Consider the following 24259-nt stretch of genomic DNA (forward strand, 5'->3'; position numbering starts at 1 on the left):
GGTCACTGGGACTGTGCCCTACACATGTTTCATTTCATCTATCTATGTTGTAAAGGGTAGGAGCTATGGGATATATTTGCAAGGGCATTGCACCACAGGAATGTCACTTTTTCCGACGTCCCGGTGATGGATTGCCCTGCTCCATATTTACAAAGTGGCGTCAAGCCATTTTTGTGGCTAACGCCAATTTGTAAACATGGTACCCTTCAGGTATCTTTGTGAAAGGGGCATGCAATGGGTGTAGCTCTTGGTGTTCCACCTCAACACACATTGCTTTTTGACTGCCCCAGATTTGCAATGATCTGTAAATCTAAGGCAGTGCCAAAAACTAAATCCATGTAAAACGAGGAAAATTACTTTTATTTTTCTGCGGTTTGCTTTTGCGTTTATGTGCAGGAAAGTGTCTCTTCCTGCACATAAACAATCATTAAATAATGACGATTTGCTGCCTCTAGGTGTGCTGCATTCTGCAATACACATAGAAGTCACGAATCGACAATATTTATTGTTTATGTGCAGGTAGGTGTCCCTTCCAACACATAAACAATCATTCCTGGCAACACAGACACCCTTGCACTATGAAACAAGGGAGCCTGCATTTAGCGCTCGCGCAGGGCGAAACACAGGAACAAGCCGTATTGTTGTAAATACTGCACATCCCTGCGTTTTGGAAATGTCGGAGCAAAGCGCTGACAAATTTGCCACAACTCCTCTCTCTGACAGTCCCCTGTACATATGCCCCTGTGTTTTCCCTCCCTACCATGACGTGTAGGGCTGCAGTTCTTAGTGATTTCCTGTAAAGTTGCTTGTGTCTGATCACCTTTAAAAAAGAGCTGGCTCTGTAAAATTGAGGCTTAGTGGTGCTTAAGCACTGCAAACAAAGACGGATACATTCCAACTACTGGAACTGAACCTTGAGCATATGTTACAGGATGTTTCGCATTTTGACCTCTACAAGAAAGTATTTGTTTTGCTGTTCTCCTGCTGCATTGCCTGTAAGGTGCATGCATGGCTTAGTTATCTTGCACCACACCAATGTCTTTGGGAGAGAGTGATGCATGCATTACTGTAATAGCCTTCGGGGTTTAAGACCTGTCCTTAAATTTTTTGATGCCCCAACCAGGCAGCTGGTGATTCAGGCCACTGTCATCTCTCGCCTGGATTACGCCAGCTCCCTCCTGGTGGGGGCCAATCTGGCAGAAATTACCCGCCTACAACAGGTACAAAATGCTGCGGCTAGAGCGATAGTCGGCCTGCCTAGATTCTGCCCTGTTTCAAATGTTCTTCGCTCCTTGCATTGGCTTCCAGTGAGGAAGCAAATCCATTTTAAGGTTCTTTGTCTGACCTTTAAAATTTTGAAGGGAATAGGTCCCCAGATCATGTCTAACTTCCTGTCTTTTTATGTTCCCACCCGCGCTCTGCGTTCCCAGGGCCAGGCTCTCGCCGTGGTTCCTAGATTCAGGCTATGTCGTGCTGGTGGACGTTCTTTCGGTGTTAAAGCGGCAACCCTCTGGAATTCCCTCCCGGTTGAAATTCGCCTGTTGGAGGATCTTATGCTTTTTCGGAAAGCCATTAAAACATTCTTGTTTTAGTTATTCTTTTTAGCTGTTTGCTCTGCTTTGTTCCCTGTTATGCTATGTCCTACCTTGCAATTGCGCCAGGACGCTCCTTCGCTGGAGCAGCTGCGCGCACAACAAATACCGATAACATAACATAACATAATGGCTTCCTTCTGGGACTAGCCCTTTCGAAGAACACAGTACTGTGTCTGCACTGTGTTGGGAAGAAATGTAGCTGGTAATGTACCCAGGCTCTGTAGCCCCCCTGCCCCAGCAGCCATTCAGTCACCTACACTAATACTTGATTCGATCCACTAAACTACATGCCACTTTACACTAGAGGAAGCAAATGGCCGGCCCTGTTGGATGTTAAGGAACCCAGCACTGCAGCTACCCTTGCGGTATCAGTTCTGCATTTAATTGAAGCTTGTACTACTCCTAACTCTGCTGCCTCTGTCTGAAGAAAGTCTGACTACTGCTGCGCATGCTGTACAAGTTGCGTGAGATGGAAGCTTGCCCTTCTATTGGCTCTGCTGCATCTATGCTCTTTCCGAAGAAAGTTGGCACTACCACTACCTGTTCTGTGTTTGAGGAAGCTTGCATTGCTGCTGGCTCTGCTGCCCTGTCCTCTGTCCGAAAAAAAGAGTGCCCTACCACTACCTGTTCTGTGTGTGATGGAAGCTTGCATTACCGCTGGCTCTGCTGCACTTGTCCTCTGTCAGAAGAAAGTCTGCCCCTACCCATACTGCACCTGTTCTGTGTGTGATGGAAGCTTGCCCTGCTGCTGGCTTTGCTGCATCTATGCTCTTTCCGAAGAAAGTGTGCACTACCACTACCTGTTCAGTGTGTGACGGAAGCTTGCATTGCTGCTGGCTCTGCTGCACTTGTCTTCTGTCAGAAGAAAGTATGCACTGCCCCTACCCATACTGCACCTGTTCTGTGTGTGATGGAAGCTTGCATTGCTGCTGGCACTGCTTCCCTTGTCCTCTGTCACAAGAAAGTCTGAACTGCCCCTACCCATTCGGCACCTGTTCTGTGTGTGATGGAAGCTTTGTACTACTGCTGTCTTTACTCTCTGTCATGTAACAGACAGCAGACTCCACCTGTTAGAAGCTGGCACTGCTGATGTGTGTACCCCCTCTGTCCTGTGTGGATGATACTTCGGCACTGTTGATACCCATGCTGCACCTGTTGTGTGTGTGATGGAAGCTTGCATTGCTGCTCTCTTTGCTCAGTCTGTCATCTATGGGACAGCAGACTGTACCAGTTGGATGCTGCCACTGTTACTGGGAATTGTATCTCTGTACTGTGTGGATGAGACGTCGGCACTACCGATACCCATGCTGCACCTGTTGAGTGTGTGATGGAAGCTCGCTCCGTTTGGGACTGTGCTGCCACAGTCTGTACCTCTTCTGTGTGTGTTAGAGAAGCTTGAGAAAACATGTCATTACACATTGGATAATATGATTAATTGTGTCAGTCCTAGTATTTTTAATGTGATCTATTTAATAGTTGTTACCTAACTTTGGCCCAATATGCTCCAAGCAGACTTTATTTCATTCCTTAGTTATTGTAATTTACTGTTGGTTCTTTATTTAGTGACTATTATACTATATATATATTTTTTTTTTAACTTTGTGGAGACATTCTGATAGACATTCTTTTTATTTAGTTTCAATACTTAAAATATATACTATTAGTTTGTTCTGCATTAATCGCATTAAAATATTACTTGTACTTTAGCGGAGGCATATTTATGGCAACAATTTATTCAAGGAAAAATGAATTAGGCACTAGGTAATATCATATGTTTTATGATACTTAAGCCCGAAAACATCAGAGAAAGGGTTTTGTAAACAGGCACAGAACAAAACAGGTGTCTATGTTCTTTGTGATGAATCTCACACGTAAAACACGGCTCGCTGTTGGTTAACCAAATATTAAATCCAGTCAGTGTTCTGTAAACCCAAAATCAATATTCATGAAGTTAATTTGCATATGATGAGTTTCCATCCAGATTTCCTTATTGTTCCTAACTGTGAAAATCTAAGGGGCCTTTTTGTTAAAAAATAGTGCAGCGCAACACAGCACAGCGAGTAACCTTACTGTGCTGCGCTGTGTGATAGGGAAAGGGCAGGAATGCACCGTATCTAACAACATCCAGCGTATTTAGGCTGTCCGGTTTTAGATTAAAACCTATAATAACTGATAAAACCCCACCAGAAGGGAAATAGCCCTGACCAGTGTAATCATATACACGCTGTGAAAAAAAAAATGTACAACCTCAAACTAAATGCCATTCAAAGAAAGGAAAAGGAGAGTGAAAGAGAAATTTGTATTTCTACCTGAAGGGGGCAATACAATGTAACTTTGTTATACAAGGTGGCTGTAAGAAAGACTGGGCTAACTTTAGTCTGCTTGAGTTTTGTTGTGTAGGGGTGTTACTAAAATATTGTTTCTTCTTCCTTTTTTCAGTTTTGTGGTCCTTGGTCTAAAGATACAGGGGTTAGAAGCATGTTTAGGTGTTTTTTTAATAAATTGTAGAAAATCAGGAAATATCAAAATCATATTTGATTTTTTGACTACGTTTGAGTCTTTTACTGATAGGAAAAATGTAGGATTGATAAGAATCTTTCCAATATATGTACCATCACGTTTACCCACAGAGAAGGGGTAATAGCCCTTGATACATCATCCCCCCTGTTCTAGTGAGTCAGTATTGATAGTAGGTGACTTTCCAAACACCCCAGGCTTTAAACATTCAATGCAAGGTATTGTGCTAGGTATATGTGAAAAGAGTGCAGTCTGGGATAGTGGTGAAAACATGACACCAGACTTTTGGAAAACATGAAGCGCAGTGTCACTTGGAATGCTGCTGCAAAAAGTTCTTACCAAGTTCAACAAAGATTGTAGTGATATTGCATGTATTTGCAGTGATTCAGATACATATATGAAAAGTTGTGATGACCTGTCAAAATCGATACCTGAGCTGAAGTGCTTCCCTGTAAAAGATCCTTGCCACGTGATAGAAAGTATGCTGAAAGCAACTTTACAATCTTCAGAGTTAATGAAGAATGCTATTGACTTTTTAGTCCATTCTGGTGCACTGTTTTGTTAGGCGGGGAAACTAAAACGCAAATGTTTCTCATTTGGTGCTTTGTGTGGCATCAAAGAAAGAGTCATCCCAACTGTGTCACTTGGCTGGTGGTTCTCAGTCGTAGAGGCAATGAATGCTATATTATCTAATTATAGAACTTTTGCTGAGTGTTGATGGCAAAGGCAAGAAATGTGAGGATCTTTGCTCACATATTGAAAGTGATTTGAAAACAGTACACTCTACTGCATTCTTAGATTCTTACAGGAAAGCTTGACTGCTGTAGTGGACATAATACAAAAACTAGAGTCTGAAAACACCCTTGCCTACCAAGTGTTCAGCATAATTGGTGTAGATGTGAAACATCTCCTTGAGAGTAGGCTGGGAGACACTTTTAGTGACTTTGGCACTGCAACATATTCCATGTTAGAGGGCTTGCCACTTGGTAAGCAAAGAAATGTCGAGGAGCAATTCAGAAACTTTTATTTTACAATATATGAGAAATAGCCCTTCACTAACCATGGCATTTGAAGTCAATGAAGCCTCACTGTGGTACTATGCACACGTTATAGATCCCTTCCGTAAAGGGAAATTTTCTCCGAAGTTTCAAAAGTGCTGCTTCATTTTTGACCGCTTCAATAACTCTGAGGGCATATGCTCCCAATTCAAAGTATATGTTGCAAAACCTGTACCGGAGAATCACGATCTTCAGGTCCACCAGTATTGGCATGGAAAGCTAAGTCAATGGCCAGAGTTAGCAAATTGTGTACTGGCTATTTTGGCGTTGCCTGTCTCAGGTGCCAATGTTGAGAGGGCCTTTTCACAGAAAAAAGACTCACTGAAGAAGTGTTGTATGGTGTACTATGAAAATTTTGAATCGAAAAAATGTATTTGGACCTCATATACACTGTATGTACACTGCCTATATACCATGCACTATCAGTGCAAAGTAAGCAATATAAAAAAGAAAAAAGTTCCATAAACACTGAAAAAATACTGGTTCTGTTGTTCGTAATGGCGTGAAAATGTGTAACCACTGATAACCGCTGTTTTTTAAGGTATTGAAATCACTTGAAGACACTAAAAAAACCGCACCAGAATTTACCGACAACTGAAACTGAAAACAGGAAAGCCTAAGCGTATTCCTGTCTTTTCCCTGTGCTGCCACACAACGTGAAGCCTAGCTCCCCCAGCTCAGAAACCCTTGCACCGGGGTGCAAGGGTGCCTGCGCTGCAAGCAGGATCTTTTTGTGCAGGAAGGGAAACCTTCCTGCACAAAAACAACCCTGAGAGGCATTGTCCTCTTTTTATGTGTGCTGCAGAGTAAAGTAACGAGGAGAAATAAAGATATTTTACTTGTTATGCATCACCTGAGGAGGCGTAGCCTTTTGACGCAGTCCCAGGTCTACCAGTTATGATAAATTTGGAAATGTACGTCCCTGGGGCAGAAAAACGCAACACAGCCATTTGCATTGCCTAGCTTTACTTAGATGTATCAAGCAACAGAGGGCCACACAAGACGGACTTGTGTGGCTCTATAAATCTAATTTTAGATGTGTGTCGCACTAGTGCCCCATTGTGTGACGCAAGGGAAACACATGTCTTTGAGAAATCTGGCCCTATTTGTGCTTTTCAATTTTGTGGGTCAACAAACTCAGTTCCACTCAAAGCTTTGAACTGTCACAATGAGATGTCACATTGGGCTTTCTTGTTCTGATTATGCCCTAAACAGTATCCTGGGGGATTTTGGGACATTAGGCAAGACATCTTTTTGGGTTAGCATGAAAACATTGCCAAAACTTGGAACTATAGCAATAGCACTAAAATAACGTTTGAAAAATCATTGACAAAACATTTTTTGCTCCTGGATCTAGATCACTTTTGCCTTGTAACAACAATAATTTACCTGGAATTCAGTATCTAACCAACCTTTTCTTCCTACTGTAAGAAAGACACAGTAAGGTGTATTGTTGTATGACTACAGGACAAGTGCCTCATATTACACATAGCACTTGTAACTGCAACTTTAATTTCAGGATTGTCTTAATCACAAATAAATCCCACTTCACAACTGACTGTACAGTGAAAATCAAAGCAGTGCTGCAAGGATTTTAACTACTCCATCAAATTAAATCTGATACATTTGTCATGTATATCTTTCTAGCTGGACAGTGTCTTCTGGCTGTGCTGGGTTAATGACATTGGAGGTGGTGCGAGACAGGAGTAGGCAGTGCTTAATTTGAGCTGGTGGTTTCCGGTGCATGGCACTTACTTGTCAACACTGTTGCTTGTGACAGTCTGCCACAAGGGGGCGCTGTCTGCAATGACCACAACAACAGTTTATTATTAATTCAATATACATTGAAATGAATGTTATCTGCCACTCAAGCCATTCCAATGGCTTTGGGGGCCTGGAATAGTCTAAACTGTCACACTTGTTGGAGTGTGACGGTTAGTAGTTACGTTGGTACTATCACTGGTAGCGCTGGCAGGGGCTATGTGTGGTACATGATGCAAGGGCCTATGGACGAGAGCCCTGGGACACATTTTTTTTACAAACCAAGCACTGGGAGTAGGACAGAGAGGGATAGCAGAAAGGGAGTAAGAGATGACATGGAACAGTAGGTGAGATAGGGAGAGACGTAAGGTAAGTGAAGTAATGTGAGATAGCCAGAAAGGAAGATACAGAGAGGTAAAAATAGGAATATTTAATGGAGAAGCAGGGCCATTGAGATGGATAAGGTTTTAGAGTAAGGTACAGAGCTAGAAAAAGTTAACAGCAGATAGAATGAAATGTAGAAAACATGGTAGGTACAACAAGGGGGTGAGGTAGAGAGATAAGGCCAATATGGAGGTGAGTTAGAGTGGAAGAGACAGAGAGTAGACATATAGAGAGGCGAGGGGGTGAAAGTAGTACAGAGATGCAAGGTAGAAAGGAAGAGGTGTGGTGGAGAGATATAGGCAAATTGAGAAGTATAGAAATACAGGCCTGAAAAAAAACACTGAGCCATACACAGAGATAGATAGAGGTGGGTGAATTGTAGAAAGAGTGGTGAGGTGTAGAGATAAATAAGACCAAATAGAGGTAAGGTTGATAAATAAAGTAGCAGAGAAGGAGTGGTGTAGAGAGAGGCGTGGAGACAGAGGGGAGCTATGTCATTGAGTGGTAAGGATGAGGTGAGACAGAAGGGGTAAGATGAAACAGAAGGAGGTGCATAGAGAAAAGGAGAGGAGAGATGATGATAATTAAGGAAAATGAGGGAGAGGTAGAGAAAGGCATAGCATGAAGAAACACAAGTATTGAGAGATGTGAGGTAGAGAACAGAGTAAGAAAGGGAGTAGTGAGAGGAGTTAGTGAATGAATGATGAGGTCAATTCAGAGGCTCAGAATGTTATAGTGAGATATGGTGTTGTAAGTTAGAGACAGACAGAGGTGGGGTAGATGGTGTACTGAGGGAAACGTAAGGTAAACATAGGTGAGGTAGAAAGAGCTGAGACATAGAGAAATTCCATAGATATAAAGAGATGTCGAGAAAGATCAGTGAAGAGAAAGGGATGAGGTACAAGAGGAGAGGGGAAGTAACTAGAATGATTACTCTGGGATACTTTAGAAGGTGGAGGTCCAAGGCAATTGCTCCCTTTGCCCAAGCCTTAAAATGTCTCTGTCCTCAAGAGTCTTAGGACATTATCTGCCTTTATAATGTGCTGGAGACATTTCCTTGGGTGGACATGGTGGAGACACTGCGGCCATACTTTTTCAAAAAAGCCTTGCTGACCATTCCATGGTTAACTAAAATCCTCAAGAAACTGTTCTTAAACTTCTGTCCGATGAAGGCATACAGAATGGGGTTGATGCAATTGTGCATGTAGCTAAACATCTCTGTCACAGACATGGCAGTTTCAACCTGAGTCCTCTTTTTACACGTATCCTCAATTATGCGGCTCCGCATAAGGGAGTCAATGACGATGACAATGTTGTACGGAAGCCAGCAGAAAAGGAAGGCCACCACTACGGCGAAGATGACCTTCATCGGCTTGAACTTCTGGTTGCTCTTGGTTTGACAAAGGGCTGTAAATGTAGAACCATAGCAGAAAAGCATAACAAGCAGGGGGAGGAAGAACCCAAAGATGTGCCGGCTGATCCGTAGTATGATCCTCCATCGGTCAGTTCCAAAAGAGCCCAGGTTCTCGTAGCAGACCCAGCCAATCCTTGGAGCCTCAAAATCTTCTCGGAAAATAAGAACAGGCAAAGACAACAAGGCTGAGAGCAGCCAGACGCCGAGGCAGATATATTTGACCCAGTCCCTCATCTGCATGGCTACTCCTGTGGCACGGACAATGGCAAGATACCGGTCGATGCTGATGCACGCCAGAAGAAGGATCCCACTGTAGAAGTTGACCTCCTGCAGCCCGGAGACCACCTTGCACATGACGGTCCCGAACACCCACTCATTTGCTCTGTAGACCGCCCAGAAAGGCAAAGTGATGGCAAACAACAGATCAGCGATGGCCAGGTTTAGGAGGTAAACATCAGTCGACGACTGCTTTAGTCGATTGTAGCAGATCACAAAGACCACAAGGGAGTTACCCACCAGGCTGAGGAAGAACACCAGGCAATAGAGGGTGGCTAAAAAGTATTTGTCCACGGTCTGTGGGTCACCGCAGGGAGTCGTGTCAGATCCTGGGAGAATGAATGTGTCGTCAGTGTAGTTAAACAAACCTTCAAAATCCGATCCATCGTAGATTTGCGCCATTTTTGTAAATTGGTGCACACGCCTTCCTGAGGAAGAAGGGAAAGGAAGATGAATATTTGGGTTGGTGCAGGTTTCATTCCCAATACACAAGTTTTGTACACATTTTTCATTCATCAATATTCTTACATAGCCGACCTGTCTTTACTTTTTAGACAAATTGTGTGATTGTGATGATCCTGTCATTCACAGAACATTTTCGAACTTTGCTTATGTAATGTTATGTTATGTTATGTTATTGAATGTTTTATATAGCGCTCAGCTACTCAAAAGAGTGTCCCGGTGCTAAAGAACCCAAAAAGAAGCGAAGCGGAGAAGGAGAAGGAGAAAAAGCTTACTGGACAAACAGCCATGACTTGAGTTCTTTCCTAAAGGCTAAGAGATTGTCATTCAGCCTTAAGGACAATGGTAGGGTATTCCACAGTTGTGGCGCCAGGCGTTTGAAGGAGCGGCCTCCGATGAGAGCGCGTTTGATTGCGGGAACAGAGGCCAAGGTCAGAGAAGATGACCTGAGTGGCCTAGATGGCTGATAGAAGTCTAAACGCTTCCTAATGTAGATGGCCCCCACACCATGAAGTGCCTTAAAGGCCAGAGTGAGAGCTTTGAAAATAATGGGCTTCCTGATTGGAAGCCAATGCAAGGTCTCTAAAAGGTCTTTTGCACTGGATCTACGATGCAGGCCAAACACAGCTCGTGCAGCAGAATTCTGCACAATTTGCAGTCATGTTAGCAGGAATTCGGGAAGGCCGAGGTATAAAACATTGGCGTAGTCCAGTCGTGATCCTATCAGAGCTTGGACAGTAATTCTTCTGTGGGCAAAAGAAAGTAGAGGCAGGAACTTCCTCAACATTTTTAGAAGCCCGAAGCATTTGCCCACTAGGCCCAGAATCTGTGGCTTTAGGGTAAGACCGTCGTCTAACTTCACTCCAAGATTTTTGGTGTCGGATGAGGCAACTGAGGGTGGAAACATGGCTACTGGCCACCAGGACTTCCTTCTCGGGTCAGAGGGACAGCCAAAGAACAGCACCTCTGACTTATCTGAGTTGCACTTAAGGTTGTTAAGTTGGAACCAGTCAAAGACTGCCCCCAAACAGCCTCTAATGCTCTCTCCATCAAAGTCTGAGTTCCTATCACATAGCTCCAAAACTTAGGCATTGCATGGAGCTATAACTCCTCTACACTGTTCAGGGCGAACAGCCTCCTAAAGTGTGTGAGTGGAGCATGTTTAGGTGGATACCGTGTAGGTACAGATGCAAAGTCATATCAACTTTAATAGTTGGGCCTGGCCTACCATCAAAAGCTAACACCAACGAAACCAGGTGCACACCAGAGTCCAAGCCACAGTTTGTGTATGGAACCAACATGGGCCTTGTGTACTTTTTACGAAAGCAAAGATTGTATATGGATAGCCATTCTGTGATTCTATTTGAAGTCTAATTTATACTGTGTGCACCTCAACTAAAAAGTCCACACTAAACACCACTGGGTCATCTTTGTCACATGGTACAAGGCTCTGCATGGGTCAAGGCTGCCTTTTTAGCTTCGTAGCTCCCCAATGTCATCATGAGCCAGTGACACTTTGTAAATCCAGCACTGTTCAGTTTTCAATCCTTCATGCACTGCAGCTCTGCCATATTTCAGGCAGCACTCCATCTATTGAAGGCTACTGAATTCAGGCCTTCCAGTGTACAACTGTGCATGCCTCCAGATGTGAGATCACTGGAATACACATGTTTTGCTAGAGTGCTCCAGGAAAACAGTGACTCTTACCTTACTAGAGCACTTTTATGAAGCTTTCTGAATTACAGTAAATCGTAAATATATGCCTGTGAAAGGTAGTAAATGCAGGATTACAAATTATTAGAAGAATCATACCAAATGCACATTGAATCTTTAGTTAATATACCTGCTTTTTTTAAAGGGGTTAATTTTCTCATGGAGTTCTATTTTTTGTTGGTTAGATTGTATTATTTCTTTCTGTCCTGCACCACAGAGAAGACAACATAGAAGTAAACATCTGCATCTGTGAATACAGAGGGAGCTAAGAGAATTTTCATCTAGTCAGCTCACAAACTAACTTGTACTGTCCTGTTACCAACTTTCCACAGTACCCTGCAGAATTCTGGGAATTGATGACACTATTATTTTGCTATCTTCTATGATCACATTTCCTTCTGTTGTAGCAACGATTCTACTACATTGCAACTTCGTCACTGCCAAATGTATGACTAAACCTACATGGTGAACTAATACAAGCGATTGACAGATCATTGCATTTCTTTACCCAAAATGTATGTACCTTCGCCCTGCACGGAGCACTCGGATTTTTGAAAACCTTTTTTCCTTGTTTGCCAACGTTGAGTTGGCAAGCACAAGTGATGAAAATCCAATGCTAGACCACCCTCCAGTGAAATTTATCAACGCTGGTGGTCGTGGATAGTTGCAACCAGAAATCTTTTGCGTTGAGGAAGCGGCCCCTCGAGTAGAAGATCTACTTGAGCGGCAGAAAGAAGCAGCCCCTGTTGCGCTGCGCATTGTGCAGTTTGCGCTGATTGTCCAGCGTCCAGCAAGAGACATAACACCCGGTGGTAAAAATCAACATGAACGGCGTGAACTAACGCACTCCGTCGCTTGCGGAACTTCACAAAGTCCTGCACAGTTTTTTGCTCACTTTGCAGAGTTCCTCACAGCAGAACACGGAACTCTGCGAACTACGCCAGGCCTAGACCTAATGCTTCCCGCTTTGCATGTGTTCTGTCCTGTACAGCACATATCCAACGTGGGAAACGTTTCAAGTTAGTCTATGCATAGTATTTTGTACTGGATGGGTACCCTTGGGAAACATCCTTTACAACGCAACTTTTACCACGCAGTGCCTTTACGACACAACTTTTACAATGCAAACCATTACAACGCATTGCGCTGGGGGGCGCTCTAGGATAGGGAATACGTTTAATTTGCTATCCAACACCTTCCCTACTATCCACGGGGACTGGAGTTGGAATAGTAAATTAAACTATTCATTATCCAGCACCCCAAAGCGCTATGCGTTGTAAAGGTTTGAGAACGCAAACCCGCGTTATAAAGGCATGCGATGTAAAAGCATGCGTTGTAATTTCATACATCCGGTACCCTTCCATTACACAGCCTATGCATGTCTCACTCACCCTTTTACTATAGTGTCAAGGAGTGTGCATGGCAATCGGCAGCCTGAATCTGTGCTATAGGGAAAGAGAGTGCCATTTTTCTGTAGATATGGCGTTGTCTTGTCTCCCTCACATGCAACGCAGCGCAGCAACTCTGCGTGCTGTGCTACATTGTGTGAGAGCTTTGTAAATATGGGCCCTAGTACCCAAAGTTTTTATTTATTTCTTCTTGCTCCTATGAACACACTTTGCAGGAACAAAGAAGGGAAAATATCTCACATCAGATGTAGGTAGGGGCATAGATTAGTCAGTGAGATTTGAAGGTGTGAATCTCAAATTTCCCAACTAAATAGCAGCGGGCTGCAAGGTGGAGGGGTGAAATGACAAAGTTTTGGGATGGAGTGTTTCCATGAGGAACAGGATCAGCACTGCGTTACCATAGGTGGGTCTCTGTCTAGAGTGGCGCAGTGGCCTAAAAACTGATGGGTTAGACTGCTGTCCCCAGAGAGTGCCACTGGTAAGACTCTCTGCAAGCATTCATTCCATCACATTTTGGGTGTTTGGTTGTTAGTGGCATCTCTGGTAACTTTTGAGGCTGGCACAGCTTTCCAAGCTTACTACTGGCAATGTTTGTGAATTCTAAAAAGAAGTAAATTTCCACCCCTTCAAGGAGTACTTCAATCCGTGCAAATTTGCTGCTATTTTGGTAAACCATTGACTATATATATTTAAGAACCCGATGCAGAAAAAGACCAAATTAAAACTTATTTCTTAGTGAAATGAGAAGGGAGGAGAGAAAATATGACAGCCATAGTAAGCTGGACTCAGGGCCCCCAGGCCCGACGCCCAAACAAAGAATGCATTTGAGGGGTGTCAAACCCCAACCACCCATGCTGAGGCTACACCCGTGCCCATCTCACCTGGGCCTGGCAGTTCTCTCCAGGAACTCATCACTACAGTAATTACAAGACAATGTCCTAGAGCCCCTGATTATCTCTTAGGAGATAATCATATCTCCAAGGGCATACATTTACATGTAAAGGTGTTATTCAATATAATTTAAAAAATACAAAAAATAATTTAAAAAATCTGAAATCTATACTGAAGAACATGTCTACTATTACTTCAAAAGTTAAACATAGAAGAATGCCTTCAAGAAATTCAAAGAACTTTTTCAAACAAGGAAAGAAAACGCAATACCAAAACCTGGTGTCAATCATAAGAAGTGAGGTGCCAGCCATATTTAGTTCTCATGTTGGGTTTGTTAATTCTGTACATAACTGCTGTTGTTTCATCTGTCAGCTAGCCCTTTTTCGCAAAAGTATCAAAAACCCTTGTGAGATGATGGCACTGTAGCACATGAATGAAACCTTATAGTTTGCCCTTTTGTAATAAATGGTTTGTTTGGGAGATGTGAGTCCTTCCCAAGTAATTATTCCAAAATCTTGTCAGGTCCAACACATAGGTGCAAGAAAGTCAACTGAAGATCAACCCAATAGCCATGGCGCAAAGCAGACAGGCTTAACTTAAGGAAAATGTAGTCAGTATTTAGCAGGACCAAAACAATTGGAAAGTCAATACCCGACACACAAAAAATCCCACTATTAATTTTTCAAACTCAAGAACATTTAGTAGGAAAATATGGCACAAGAATGAATAAGTCTAATCTAAAAAAGATATATATATTTTTTAATTTTAGGGCAAACAGCACCCAGAAAACTTAAAGTGCCAATCCAAAGTCACTGTTCATGGTTCACTGGTACCTAGGCCCGATTTCAGGCTGACTACAATGAAGCGGAGGTCAGATGCATCGGTTTGGTCATCCCAGTCAAAGTTTTACCTTTTAACTAGAGGTTTGATTGAGAGTTTGGCAGACGGGTTATTCCACCATAAATATGACAGATATCCCATCAGCCTTATCACAAGTGAACTATATGCACTCGCTTCACCAAGGCACTATCTAAAGATTGCCTTAAAGTAGGCCAGGTAACCACCATCCTAGAAAAAGCTAATGCAAATAGCCTGGATCGTAACAATTTCCGGCCCGTCTCCAACATTCCCACTCTGGCGAAGCTCCTAGAGAAGTGGGTTCAGGTCCAACTTTCTAACCATATAGATCAATCCAGCCTCGTGACCTACAGCAATCGGGCTTCCGTCAAGGCCACACGCACATAGTTGACAATGTCTTAAAAATGCTGGATAAAAATGAGGCATGCCTTGTCATCCTCCTTGAACTATCTTCTTCGCTTGATACTGTCAAACACAACAGTTTACTAGATTTACTTGAACATAGGATGGGGATATCTAGAATCGTACTAAACTGGTTAATTCCATTCCTCCACAACAGATTCCAAACAAGTTACGGTGAATCAACCCCTGTCCTTATCAACATCGGTCACGTTAGGGGTTCCACAAGGGTCCTCTAACATTCAATATTACATGTACGCAGACAACACCCAACTGTATTTCAAACTCTCCTCTCCAGAAGACATCAAGTCCCTCAACACAACTCTAAAAATACTAAAAACTAGCTAACACATAACAATCTCAAACAAAACGATATAAATAGAATTCCTCCTCTATGTTTCACCCTACGACAAACCCAAGACTGATTTATGGATGAGGCATATAATGGCCCTCAATGGCTATTCCTCACATTATTGATTCTGCAAAATCTCTGGGGATAATATTTTACAAGTAATTGAACATGCAGGGACTCATCAGTGCTGCCAGCAAAGTAGCAAACTACCAAATAAACTTACTAAGGAAATGATAACCTATCCTATCACGACAACTTCAAATCAGTTTTCCAAGCCCCAGTTATTCCAAGATTGGTTTATGGAAGTGCAACTCTTCATGGCCTTCCTAGATCCAAGCGGTCACCTTTAATGGCCTCGCTCAATGCTGCTGCCAGACTCGTCACAGGAACGAAAAGAAACAAACACATCACCCTGTATCTAAAATCACTTAACTGGTTATCTTCTGAGGCAAGAATACAGCTAGAACTTGTTTGCATGACTCACAAAACCAGACACTACAACACACCAAAATACTTGCCACAAAAATTTGAATTATCTGGCAGAAGTGGATGCTCTAGCAGTAACAGCACCCTGCTGCTAAAATCACATATATTCCATAACAAGAAAACTTGCAACAGAGCCTTCTCAATTGCCCCAAATATTTGGAACTCCTTGCCACCTGAAACCAGACTGATCCCTTCTACTGCATCATTCAAAAAGGAATTGGAATCACTTCTTATGAACAAATTGCTGCCCTAAATGCATTACCCTGGACTCTTGTTCCTCACATATGTTTAATATTTGCCTTGTTATATTCATGTCTTTTTTTGTCTTGTCACTTAGAGGTTACTTTCCGCAATTTGCTGTTTTTCACAGATTGAACCTCTTTACTGTACCTAGCCTTTTTACTTTTTTGTCTCAGACATGTCACTGACTTTGTATCACCTGTAAAGCACTCAAATGCCCTCTAGGGTCCTGTTTGCGCTATATCAAACGTTATGAATAAATAAATAAAATGAGTTGTAGCTTATGGCATGTGTAATAATGAGGATGGACTATTTGTCATAATTGTGAATGATTACCCCTTTCGCTAAATTCAAAATGAGGCCCGTAGTCTACTTTTTGGAAGCAGAAATCCTCCATTGAGGCAAGGTTGAAGGCTTTATCTAACGAGGTTCTCTCAAAGTCGAATAACCATTGGCAGAGATCCTACTGAAGTCGGTGGCTTTAGAGAGAAAAGGTCTGACTGCGAATATTTACATTTTGTACCAAGTAATGTCATAACATCAGCCGAATAGTTTTCTTTACTTTTAAGGTGTGGCGCCGCGGCTAGGGTGACAGACTCCGGAATCTGGGGATCACGGTTTGATCCCCGGCACCGGCGGCAGAGTAGCCCAGCACCATGTGACTCTGGGCAATAGCTTGCTTAATCTTCCCGACGGCCCCCAGCGCCTAGAGACCCTTACGGGTGATTGTGCGCTTTACAAATGTGGATTATTATTACTTTAGGCCATCACAATTTCAACATTGGGACTTAGTCTCTTTTTTGGAACTTTAGACCTTCAGAGGCAAGGCAGGACAGGGTACAGCAACCAGCCCTGGCAAATTGCTGCTCGACTTGTCCTGGGAGCGGGTCGGGTACAGGGGGTGCTAAAAAGCAGCACCCCTCCGATTTTTGTTACATGGGGCCCGTATTGCAACACTGCTGAAAAAACAGACCCTGGTGACAAAACAGGCCCCTATGGGCACAAAACCGGCCCTCACCCCTCAGGCTCTCTGGAGAAATGCCCGGTGCCTGCTTTGGCCTGTCCGGCCCTATTCAGTGGGACAAGCCTGGAAGCAGTGGCCAACCAGGCTGCACCAAAGATGGATACCACAGGGTCCGCAGAAGCATTGTTTCGGAATGCAGAAGGTTTGAAAGGGAGTAACCTGATTTTCTTGATCACTGAGGTGTGCATTGAGTAGCTAGCCTCAGGTGGGTGGTCCTGGTCATCTGGAAGTCCAAGATGTTTTAAATCATAACTTTTCCAACTATTTACAGTAGCTTCCCTTGGTCACTTCTGAGACTCTCAGGGTCCAGGGCCCACTCCAGCAGAGGCCACCAGTATTGGTTAACTTCCAGCTTCTGATGTCCCTATTGCGACACAAGAAGTCTGGCAAATTACCCTTAGAGTCCTCTTCTTAGTCCTGGGTACATTTGGCTGCAGGGCCAGCCATTCAATTCTGTACACAGGCCACAGTCAGCAGGCTCAGGCTTCTTTGGTTCTTCTTAAGGTTCTGATGTATTATAAGAAATTGGGGGTTCGGTTCCACTTTTGTACAATTCACTAGCCATTGAGTGAAGGTGACTTGAAGCCACTCCCTAAACAAGGAGAATACAGTCCCTCTTTTGCTCCATACCCTGTTTGTACTTACTGTAAGCTATCCTGTAGTGCACCATTCTCAGGGAAAATCAAGAGGACAGAACCTTTCTGTGGAGGAGGCTAGTGGACCAGCCAAAGTTGTGCCCATGGAACTGATCAGTCTCGTCCTCTTCAACCACACCACACTGATACTTGGATCAGTTCCCCACACCAGTGCAATGGAGACAGGCTGTCCACATTAGACCCTGGAATCATAGGACTCCTCATCCCCAGGTCTCACTTTACACCTACCTATGCATGGGTGGGCTTCATCCTGGTACCTTTCAAGTTAGTAAAGTTCCTGAACCCTCCACACCTGCCATTCCTGATAGAGGATGAGTCACAAACCACACACTCATGCATTCCTGCCAAAAGTCCCAAGCCACTGTGTCTATTCTGGGAGTAGAGTTCACATGTCATCAATGTGAGTGAACTGACGAGGGCGGCTGAAGGCTAATACTAAAAGACCTCTGGAGTTTCGGGCAGACAAAGACTAACTTTTTAAGATTACTTTTCCTGTATTGTTGCGATAAGTTGGGCTGTGGCCTAGTTTTAAGAGTTCTTGATTCCCAACTCACTGGTGCAGGGGCACTGAGTTCAGTACACCAGTGATAAGTAGTGAATTCCAGGTTACTGTATCATCACCAAACCCACTGTGCATACCTGCCGATGTGGGTCAGTGCTTTGTGGGTTACAAACAGGGAGCAGTGGTAATCCAAATGTTTGTTTATCAATTTGTTGCCACTCATGGATTCCTAGAAAAAGAATATGCATTTCAAAATATTTATTTTAAAATGGTTATTTTAAACCTCCTGAACCTAGTGCACTCAATGCTGGTTGGTGACATCACAGGAGATCAGAATTAAAAGCAGCTATGCATTTTCATGAACTGTGCAAACAACAAGGAAAGATTCCAGCATCACAATATATAGCCCTTAACACGCTCACTGTGCTATCTCTAGCCACTATACTAATTCTATCAGGTGAATAAATGATAAACCAATTTCTACTGTTTTGGAGGTGGTGCACACACCTGGAACAACAGGATTTGCCATGTTTTGGAACAGCTCACCAGCTATTTAGAGCACAAGGGCAAGGAGATTGTGTTTAGGCAAGAACACAGTACTGGCACTAATCAGTGAGGGCATGATGCTTTGCAGAATAATAATAATCCATATTTGTAAAGCGCGAACAATCACCCGTAGGGGTCTCTAGGCTCTGTGGGCTGTCGGGAAGATTTAGCATGCTATTGCCCAGAGTCACATGGTGCTGGGCTAACCTGCCGGCTGAGATCGAACCGTGATCCCCAGATTCCAACGTCAGCCACCCTGGCCGCGGCGCCACACCTCTCCCCAGTAATGTAGCAGCTTCGGTGAAGGCAGTGGAATCCGGTTCTGTGCCCATTTGGATCTGCGTCTGGATAATACCTCTAGCTGAAGATTCTCTCTCCTTCAGTGGTCATGTCAAGAGGTTTACATAGGGCTGACCACTGCCTTTCAGCCTACATTAGGGGACTTTCAATTTAATCCGGAAATAACCGTTATGAACCAACTTGGTGAAAATACATCATCTCTGACTATATTTACTTCACATATTCATTGTCAATCCTTGAAAGGCATATCTCATGGATCTTGTAGAAGACTTGTGTCACCTTATGTGTTAACAAAGTAATTGTGTGAATGACATGACAGCTTCACGAGTTCTGTGAAATATAATGACATCTTGAGTGCGGGCAAAAGTGCAGACAGGCCAACAAAAATGGAAATTGAAGCTAAAATGGAACTTGCCCTTTATGTATTTAAGGATCTAAAACTAAACTAAAGAAGTCTAAAAGCAAGCAATTAAAATAGAATTATGAAGGGGAACAGTCATAGTGTTTATGATAACCCTGGAATAACTCTGAAACTGAAAAATCACTGAATGTGTTTTTGCATGATCATGCGTATCATAACTTCATAACACATTTACAGAACAGAAGCACGTGCTATAAGCGTGCATTTGATGGAATAGTAGTTAATCATGTGTTTGTTGTTCATTAACATAAGTTTGCAACTATAATTAAAGGAATCTCTGCATGGGAAGGTATCGCTTTAATACACTATTTTTTATCAACAATCCAACTTCAACATGGAATTTGATTAGATTATGTGGCCTTATGAAAAAAAATATTAGAAGTGTAACTTTATTTTTTACTCATAGGGACAGCTACAGACCTATACAGTGAAAATCACTTTTGGGGGTGTGTCACTGTAAGAATATGCCAATCTTAAATTCTTACAGGTTCCACTTATAAATAATAAGCACCCTACCTTGTGGGTATAATGGCCTACTTAGGCTTGGCTTAATTTATACTATGACAAAATGGTTATTTATATCGGTTTAAAAGCTTTAGCAGTCAGGCTACACATGTAGGCATGAAGACGTGTTTTCCTTGGCTGCCTAGTTGATGGCCAAAATGTATGCTTTAGTGCACAGGTGACATTTAACCTCCATGCAAATAGTGTATTGTCTGCACCATATACTACTTACTGGAAAGCAACCTACGTCAAATGGAGATTACCAATTTTATCATGTTTAAGAGTCATAGGAAATACATTAGTGACTGGTCAGCAATACTTTAGTGTGAAAAGTTCAAATGCCAGCAATACCAGTCAACAGAATATATGGATTCTATCACAATTTCCAACCTTCATATCTGTTGTTGATCTTTCATACAGCATTTTAACGTAATGTGTTTATTCTACTTCTAATATTTTCTAACGATTAGGAGTCTGTACCAGTTCACCTCGCACTGTGAAGTGGCCTTTGGCGATATACTTAGTACTAACAAAACATTTAAATATAGAAATAAATGCAATGATGGTAAGCGATTAAAAAAACTGACATTGGAAAATGGAGCATGGATCAGCATTAACTACAAGTGCAACCAAATATCTGATGTAACTTTAAAGTCCAAAACAGAAATCACAGATTGCAACTATGTGATTCTTCATGGAATGTTCCTCATTTAATTTGACGTCCAGATGTTTTGCACCGTAACTTGGAGGCGGAATGGTACCCAAATCCGAGGGCCACCAATTGGGGGCTGAGCTTTTCCAAACAGCAAGATTTCAGTTTTTTCATCTTTTACGCTGGACACAGTTAGTAATCATCCAATCCGCAATTCCCTTCAGACAATACTGAAACCGATGTTTTACATCGTTAATATACTGTCCCGGTGAGATGATCAGCTGGGTGTAATCGGCATATGAGATTACATCAAATACACAGGATTTAACAATCTGGGCCAGGGGTCACATGGATGTTAACCACATCCATGCTCAGGACGGCTCCCGGCCGTCATGAGTCATGGTAGTCGTGTGCTCATGACGGCCGGTAGCCGTCTGAACGTTGTCGCTCCGCCCACGCGTAGTTAATTCCCCGCCTGAGCGGGAGAATTAATCAGTGGCCGGGAGCCGTCCTGGGTACCCGAGTGCCACGCCCAACCCTGCCCCTCCTCGCACCGCGGCGGAATTTGCCACGCGGCGAAGGGGTTAAACAAGGTCAGGCTCAAAGATGAGCCCTGAGGCACCCCTTTATTGATAGGAATTGTGCTAGAATTAAATGAACCTAGCCAGATCGTTTGGGTACGACTATCTTAAGATGTCGGCAAACCACCGAAGGGCCTTGCCCTCGAGACTGATCATCTGCAGTCTGCTGATCAATACTGCATGAGAAATGGTGTTGAAGGCCGCTGAGAGATCTAGCAACACAATCATGGCAGGTGAGCCAGCATCCAAAAGACGGAGCGTGGTGTCCATGACTGCCACCAGCACGGTCTTTGTATCGTGGGCGGCTCTGAATCCTGATTGGGATGGGTCCAGAATCTTATGGTCCTCCAAGAATACCATGAATTGTTTGTTGACACAGCTTTCCAACATTTCCCCCAGAAGGTGATTTTGGGCTATAGGTGGACAGACTGGCTGGATTGGCATCGATTTTTTAAGTATGGGGAAACCAGAGCGGCCTTCCAGGCTCGTGGTATTTTGTCTGAATCTAGCGAAAGGTTGAACTGAGACAGAATGGAAGGAGCAGTCACAGTTGCACGATTTGCAGAAACTCTAGGGGCCTTATTTATGAAGGCCTTGCGCCGCCGGTGCGTCACTTTTTCCCCATGTTAAAAAATTACGCACCGGCGGCGCAAGGCCTTCATAAATCTGCCCCTAGGAGTTTATAACTAGGCTGCAGCTGAATAAGAATTGGCAATAGTCATCAACCCCTGAATTTGGTCCAAGGTGAGAGGTTCGAACCTATTTCAGTGGCATGTTTCGATTATAATGATCTAACATTACAGTAAATACCACAAAAAGGCACAGTGAGGTTGAAAGAAATCTGTTACTATTTTCAGTGGAAGGCGTCAGACAAACTGCTGGGGTGAACTCCATCAGAGAACTGGAATCGTCCTGTCTGCCAAAGGGGGAGAGATGAAAGCTGCCCCAAACCTCAGCTACTAACAAGGGAGACAAACAGGGAACCCTGCCTGCCCTACAAACAAATGGACCTTCCAGACACTGGGAAAGGGAGAGCGCCACAGGGGGGCTCAAATTTGCCTAAATGAGCCAGGTTGTTGCCAATATTGCAAAGAAATGCAGCAGAGATGCTAAATCTGTGCTTAAAAAGGGAGGTGGAGAGAGAGAGAGCGCGCGAGAGGAGGCGTGGCATGGGTGACAGACAGGTAAGCAGAGACCGACGGGGTGTTAGGGGGCCATGTGGGACAGGAAAACGAAGAGGGGGAGAGAACGAGGGACCGCGAGCAAAAGAAAGCAGGGAAGGGAGGCGGACTCTCCACGAGCGAGAGATCTATAGAGAGAAAGAGGGCTAAAGATAAACTTTATCGGTGAGAGGTGGAGAGACAGGAGGGACCGATACTCTGTGCGTGAGTGTGCGCGTGTATAGACTTTCACACACGTCCACGTGACGGAGTGGAGGTGAAGTTAGACAGAAGCCAGGGCAAGAGGGTTCCGGTGGGTGTGCGTGACAGGAAAGAGGAGAAGAGAACTAGAGACGTGCGTGCGTGTTTTACAGAAGGAGAGAACGAGAGACGGAGAAAGGACGTGCGTGCGTGTTTTAGGAAAGAGAACCAGAGACGGAGGAAGGAAGTGCGTGCGTGTTTTACGGGAAGAGAACGAGGATGGAGGAAGGTCGGAGGAAGGACGTGCGTGCGTGTTTACGGAAGGAGAGCGCGAGGCGGAAGATTTGGTAGAAGAGGGCTAAGAACGGACAGAATGGCTTAGGGGAAGCTGACGGGGACGGTGTGCACGTGCTTCTGCACGTGCATGTATGTGTGAGATGGCCAAGGGAAGAAATAAGTGAAGAAAAAACATGATGTGTGGGATGAGAAGGGAGAGAGAAAGAGGCAGAGGAGAGGCAACGACGATACCGTGCGAAAGTGCGAGTCCAGGGCGGAGTGAGTGTGCATGGACGGGCGTGTAAGTGGGAGGGAGGGGGCTCCGAGTGTGTGATGTGCAGAGAGACGGAGGAGGACAGAAAAGGACGCACCCTGTTCAAAAAAAGCAATAAAGCAGCCTCTTACCTGGTGTCACCGCAGTCCATGTACCCCTTCTCCTCTCAGTGTCTGGAGCCTCTGAGTGCCCGGGATAGTGCAATCGTTTAAAAGAGGAACTCACGTTACACAATCTCTCTGTAACAGGGCTTGTTGTCTCAAGGTCGCTCGGGCAGCAGCTTAATCTGAGCTCTTCCTAAAATCACGAATCACCCCCCCTCTCCTACCTCCCCCCCCCCCCCGCGCCTTTCTCTTTCTCATGCCTTTTTCTTTTTCTCCCTTTTTCCTCCACTCATGTATATTCTGTACTCCATGTAAATATATATATTTTTTACACAATAAAAAATTACGGAAATAAAAAAAAAGAATGCATTGATAAAAACCAATAGGTCGCACTTTAGATGGACTGTGTGCGAGGAGGTGGTGAGGCTCAGACCTTGGTTAACTCTTTTGTGCCACTTTCTTTTGAGTACAACGCTCTCCTTCTGAGACACTCACAGGAGCACCCACATGACCACCCTTTCTTTAGGGAGCAAATACACAGTATATATATCTTTTTTCGACTGGAAAAAACAGATTTCAGGGACATTATAGGTAGGAATTAGCATTTAAAAAACCGTATAAATCCACGAGAAAAAAAAACAGGTTACAGGAACATTCTAGTTAGTCTGACATTTTACTTATACAAAACCTGTGAAATTCATCCGTTATTAACTATAAATCACACCCCTGCAATGCACTGCTGATGACGTCACTTATTACATCACTCATGTCATGGTCACTGACAACACTGGGGACATCACTCATGACATCCCTGATGACACCATACAGTGACTGCGAGTGTTTCTAAAAAGGTTAAGAATGTTATATATATATATATATATATATATCGAGGACGGGCCCACTTGTGGAGTCCATACAGGACTTGATTGTGTGCTTCCCGGACCACACTTCCCAGAATGCACAGTCTCATTTGAGCCTCCCATCGGTGGGTGTGTTATATATAAAATGGGGAAGTGGGTCGGCGGTTGCGCACACCGCTTCCGTTAAAGCCCCTGAAGAGAAGCATATGGAGCTTCGAAACGCGTCGGGCAGATCCTATACGGAGCGGCGTCTACGAGTGGATCCCGGTCCTCACCTATACATAAACCAAGCTGCTGTTCGCGTGCTACTCAAAGGTGGACACCTTCGAGCATTGATTTATACGCGGCCGTCCAGCCGCGGAGTATGCACCACCCCGGTTCCC

General features: G+C 43.8%; 1 protein-coding gene across 1 annotated transcript; it reads right to left on the reverse strand.

Moving 5' to 3' along the window:
* Positions 1–6436: 6436 nt before the first annotated feature.
* On the reverse strand, positions 6437–23083 carry LOC144822124 (C-X-C chemokine receptor type 2-like). The gene is made up of 2 exons (XM_078679260.1): positions 23044–23083; positions 6437–9433 (listed from the first exon to the last, which is right to left on the reverse strand). The coding sequence occupies exon 2, from the start codon at positions 9405–9407 to the stop codon at positions 8349–8351; it is 1059 nt and encodes a 352-aa protein (XP_078535386.1). The 5' UTR covers positions 9408–9433; positions 23044–23083; the 3' UTR covers positions 6437–8348.
* Positions 23084–24259: the final 1176 nt, after the last annotated feature.

The sequence above is a fragment of the Lissotriton helveticus genome, chromosome 3_1 (assembly GCF_964261635.1).
Source record: "Lissotriton helveticus chromosome 3_1, aLisHel1.1, whole genome shotgun sequence".
Classification (NCBI taxonomy): domain Eukaryota; kingdom Metazoa; phylum Chordata; class Amphibia; order Caudata; family Salamandridae; genus Lissotriton; species Lissotriton helveticus.

Coding starts and splice junctions, on each gene's coding strand:
- LOC144822124 (XM_078679260.1), bottom strand. CDS start 9,407: ATGGCGCAAATCTACGATGGATCGGATTTTGAAGGTTTGTTTAACTAC.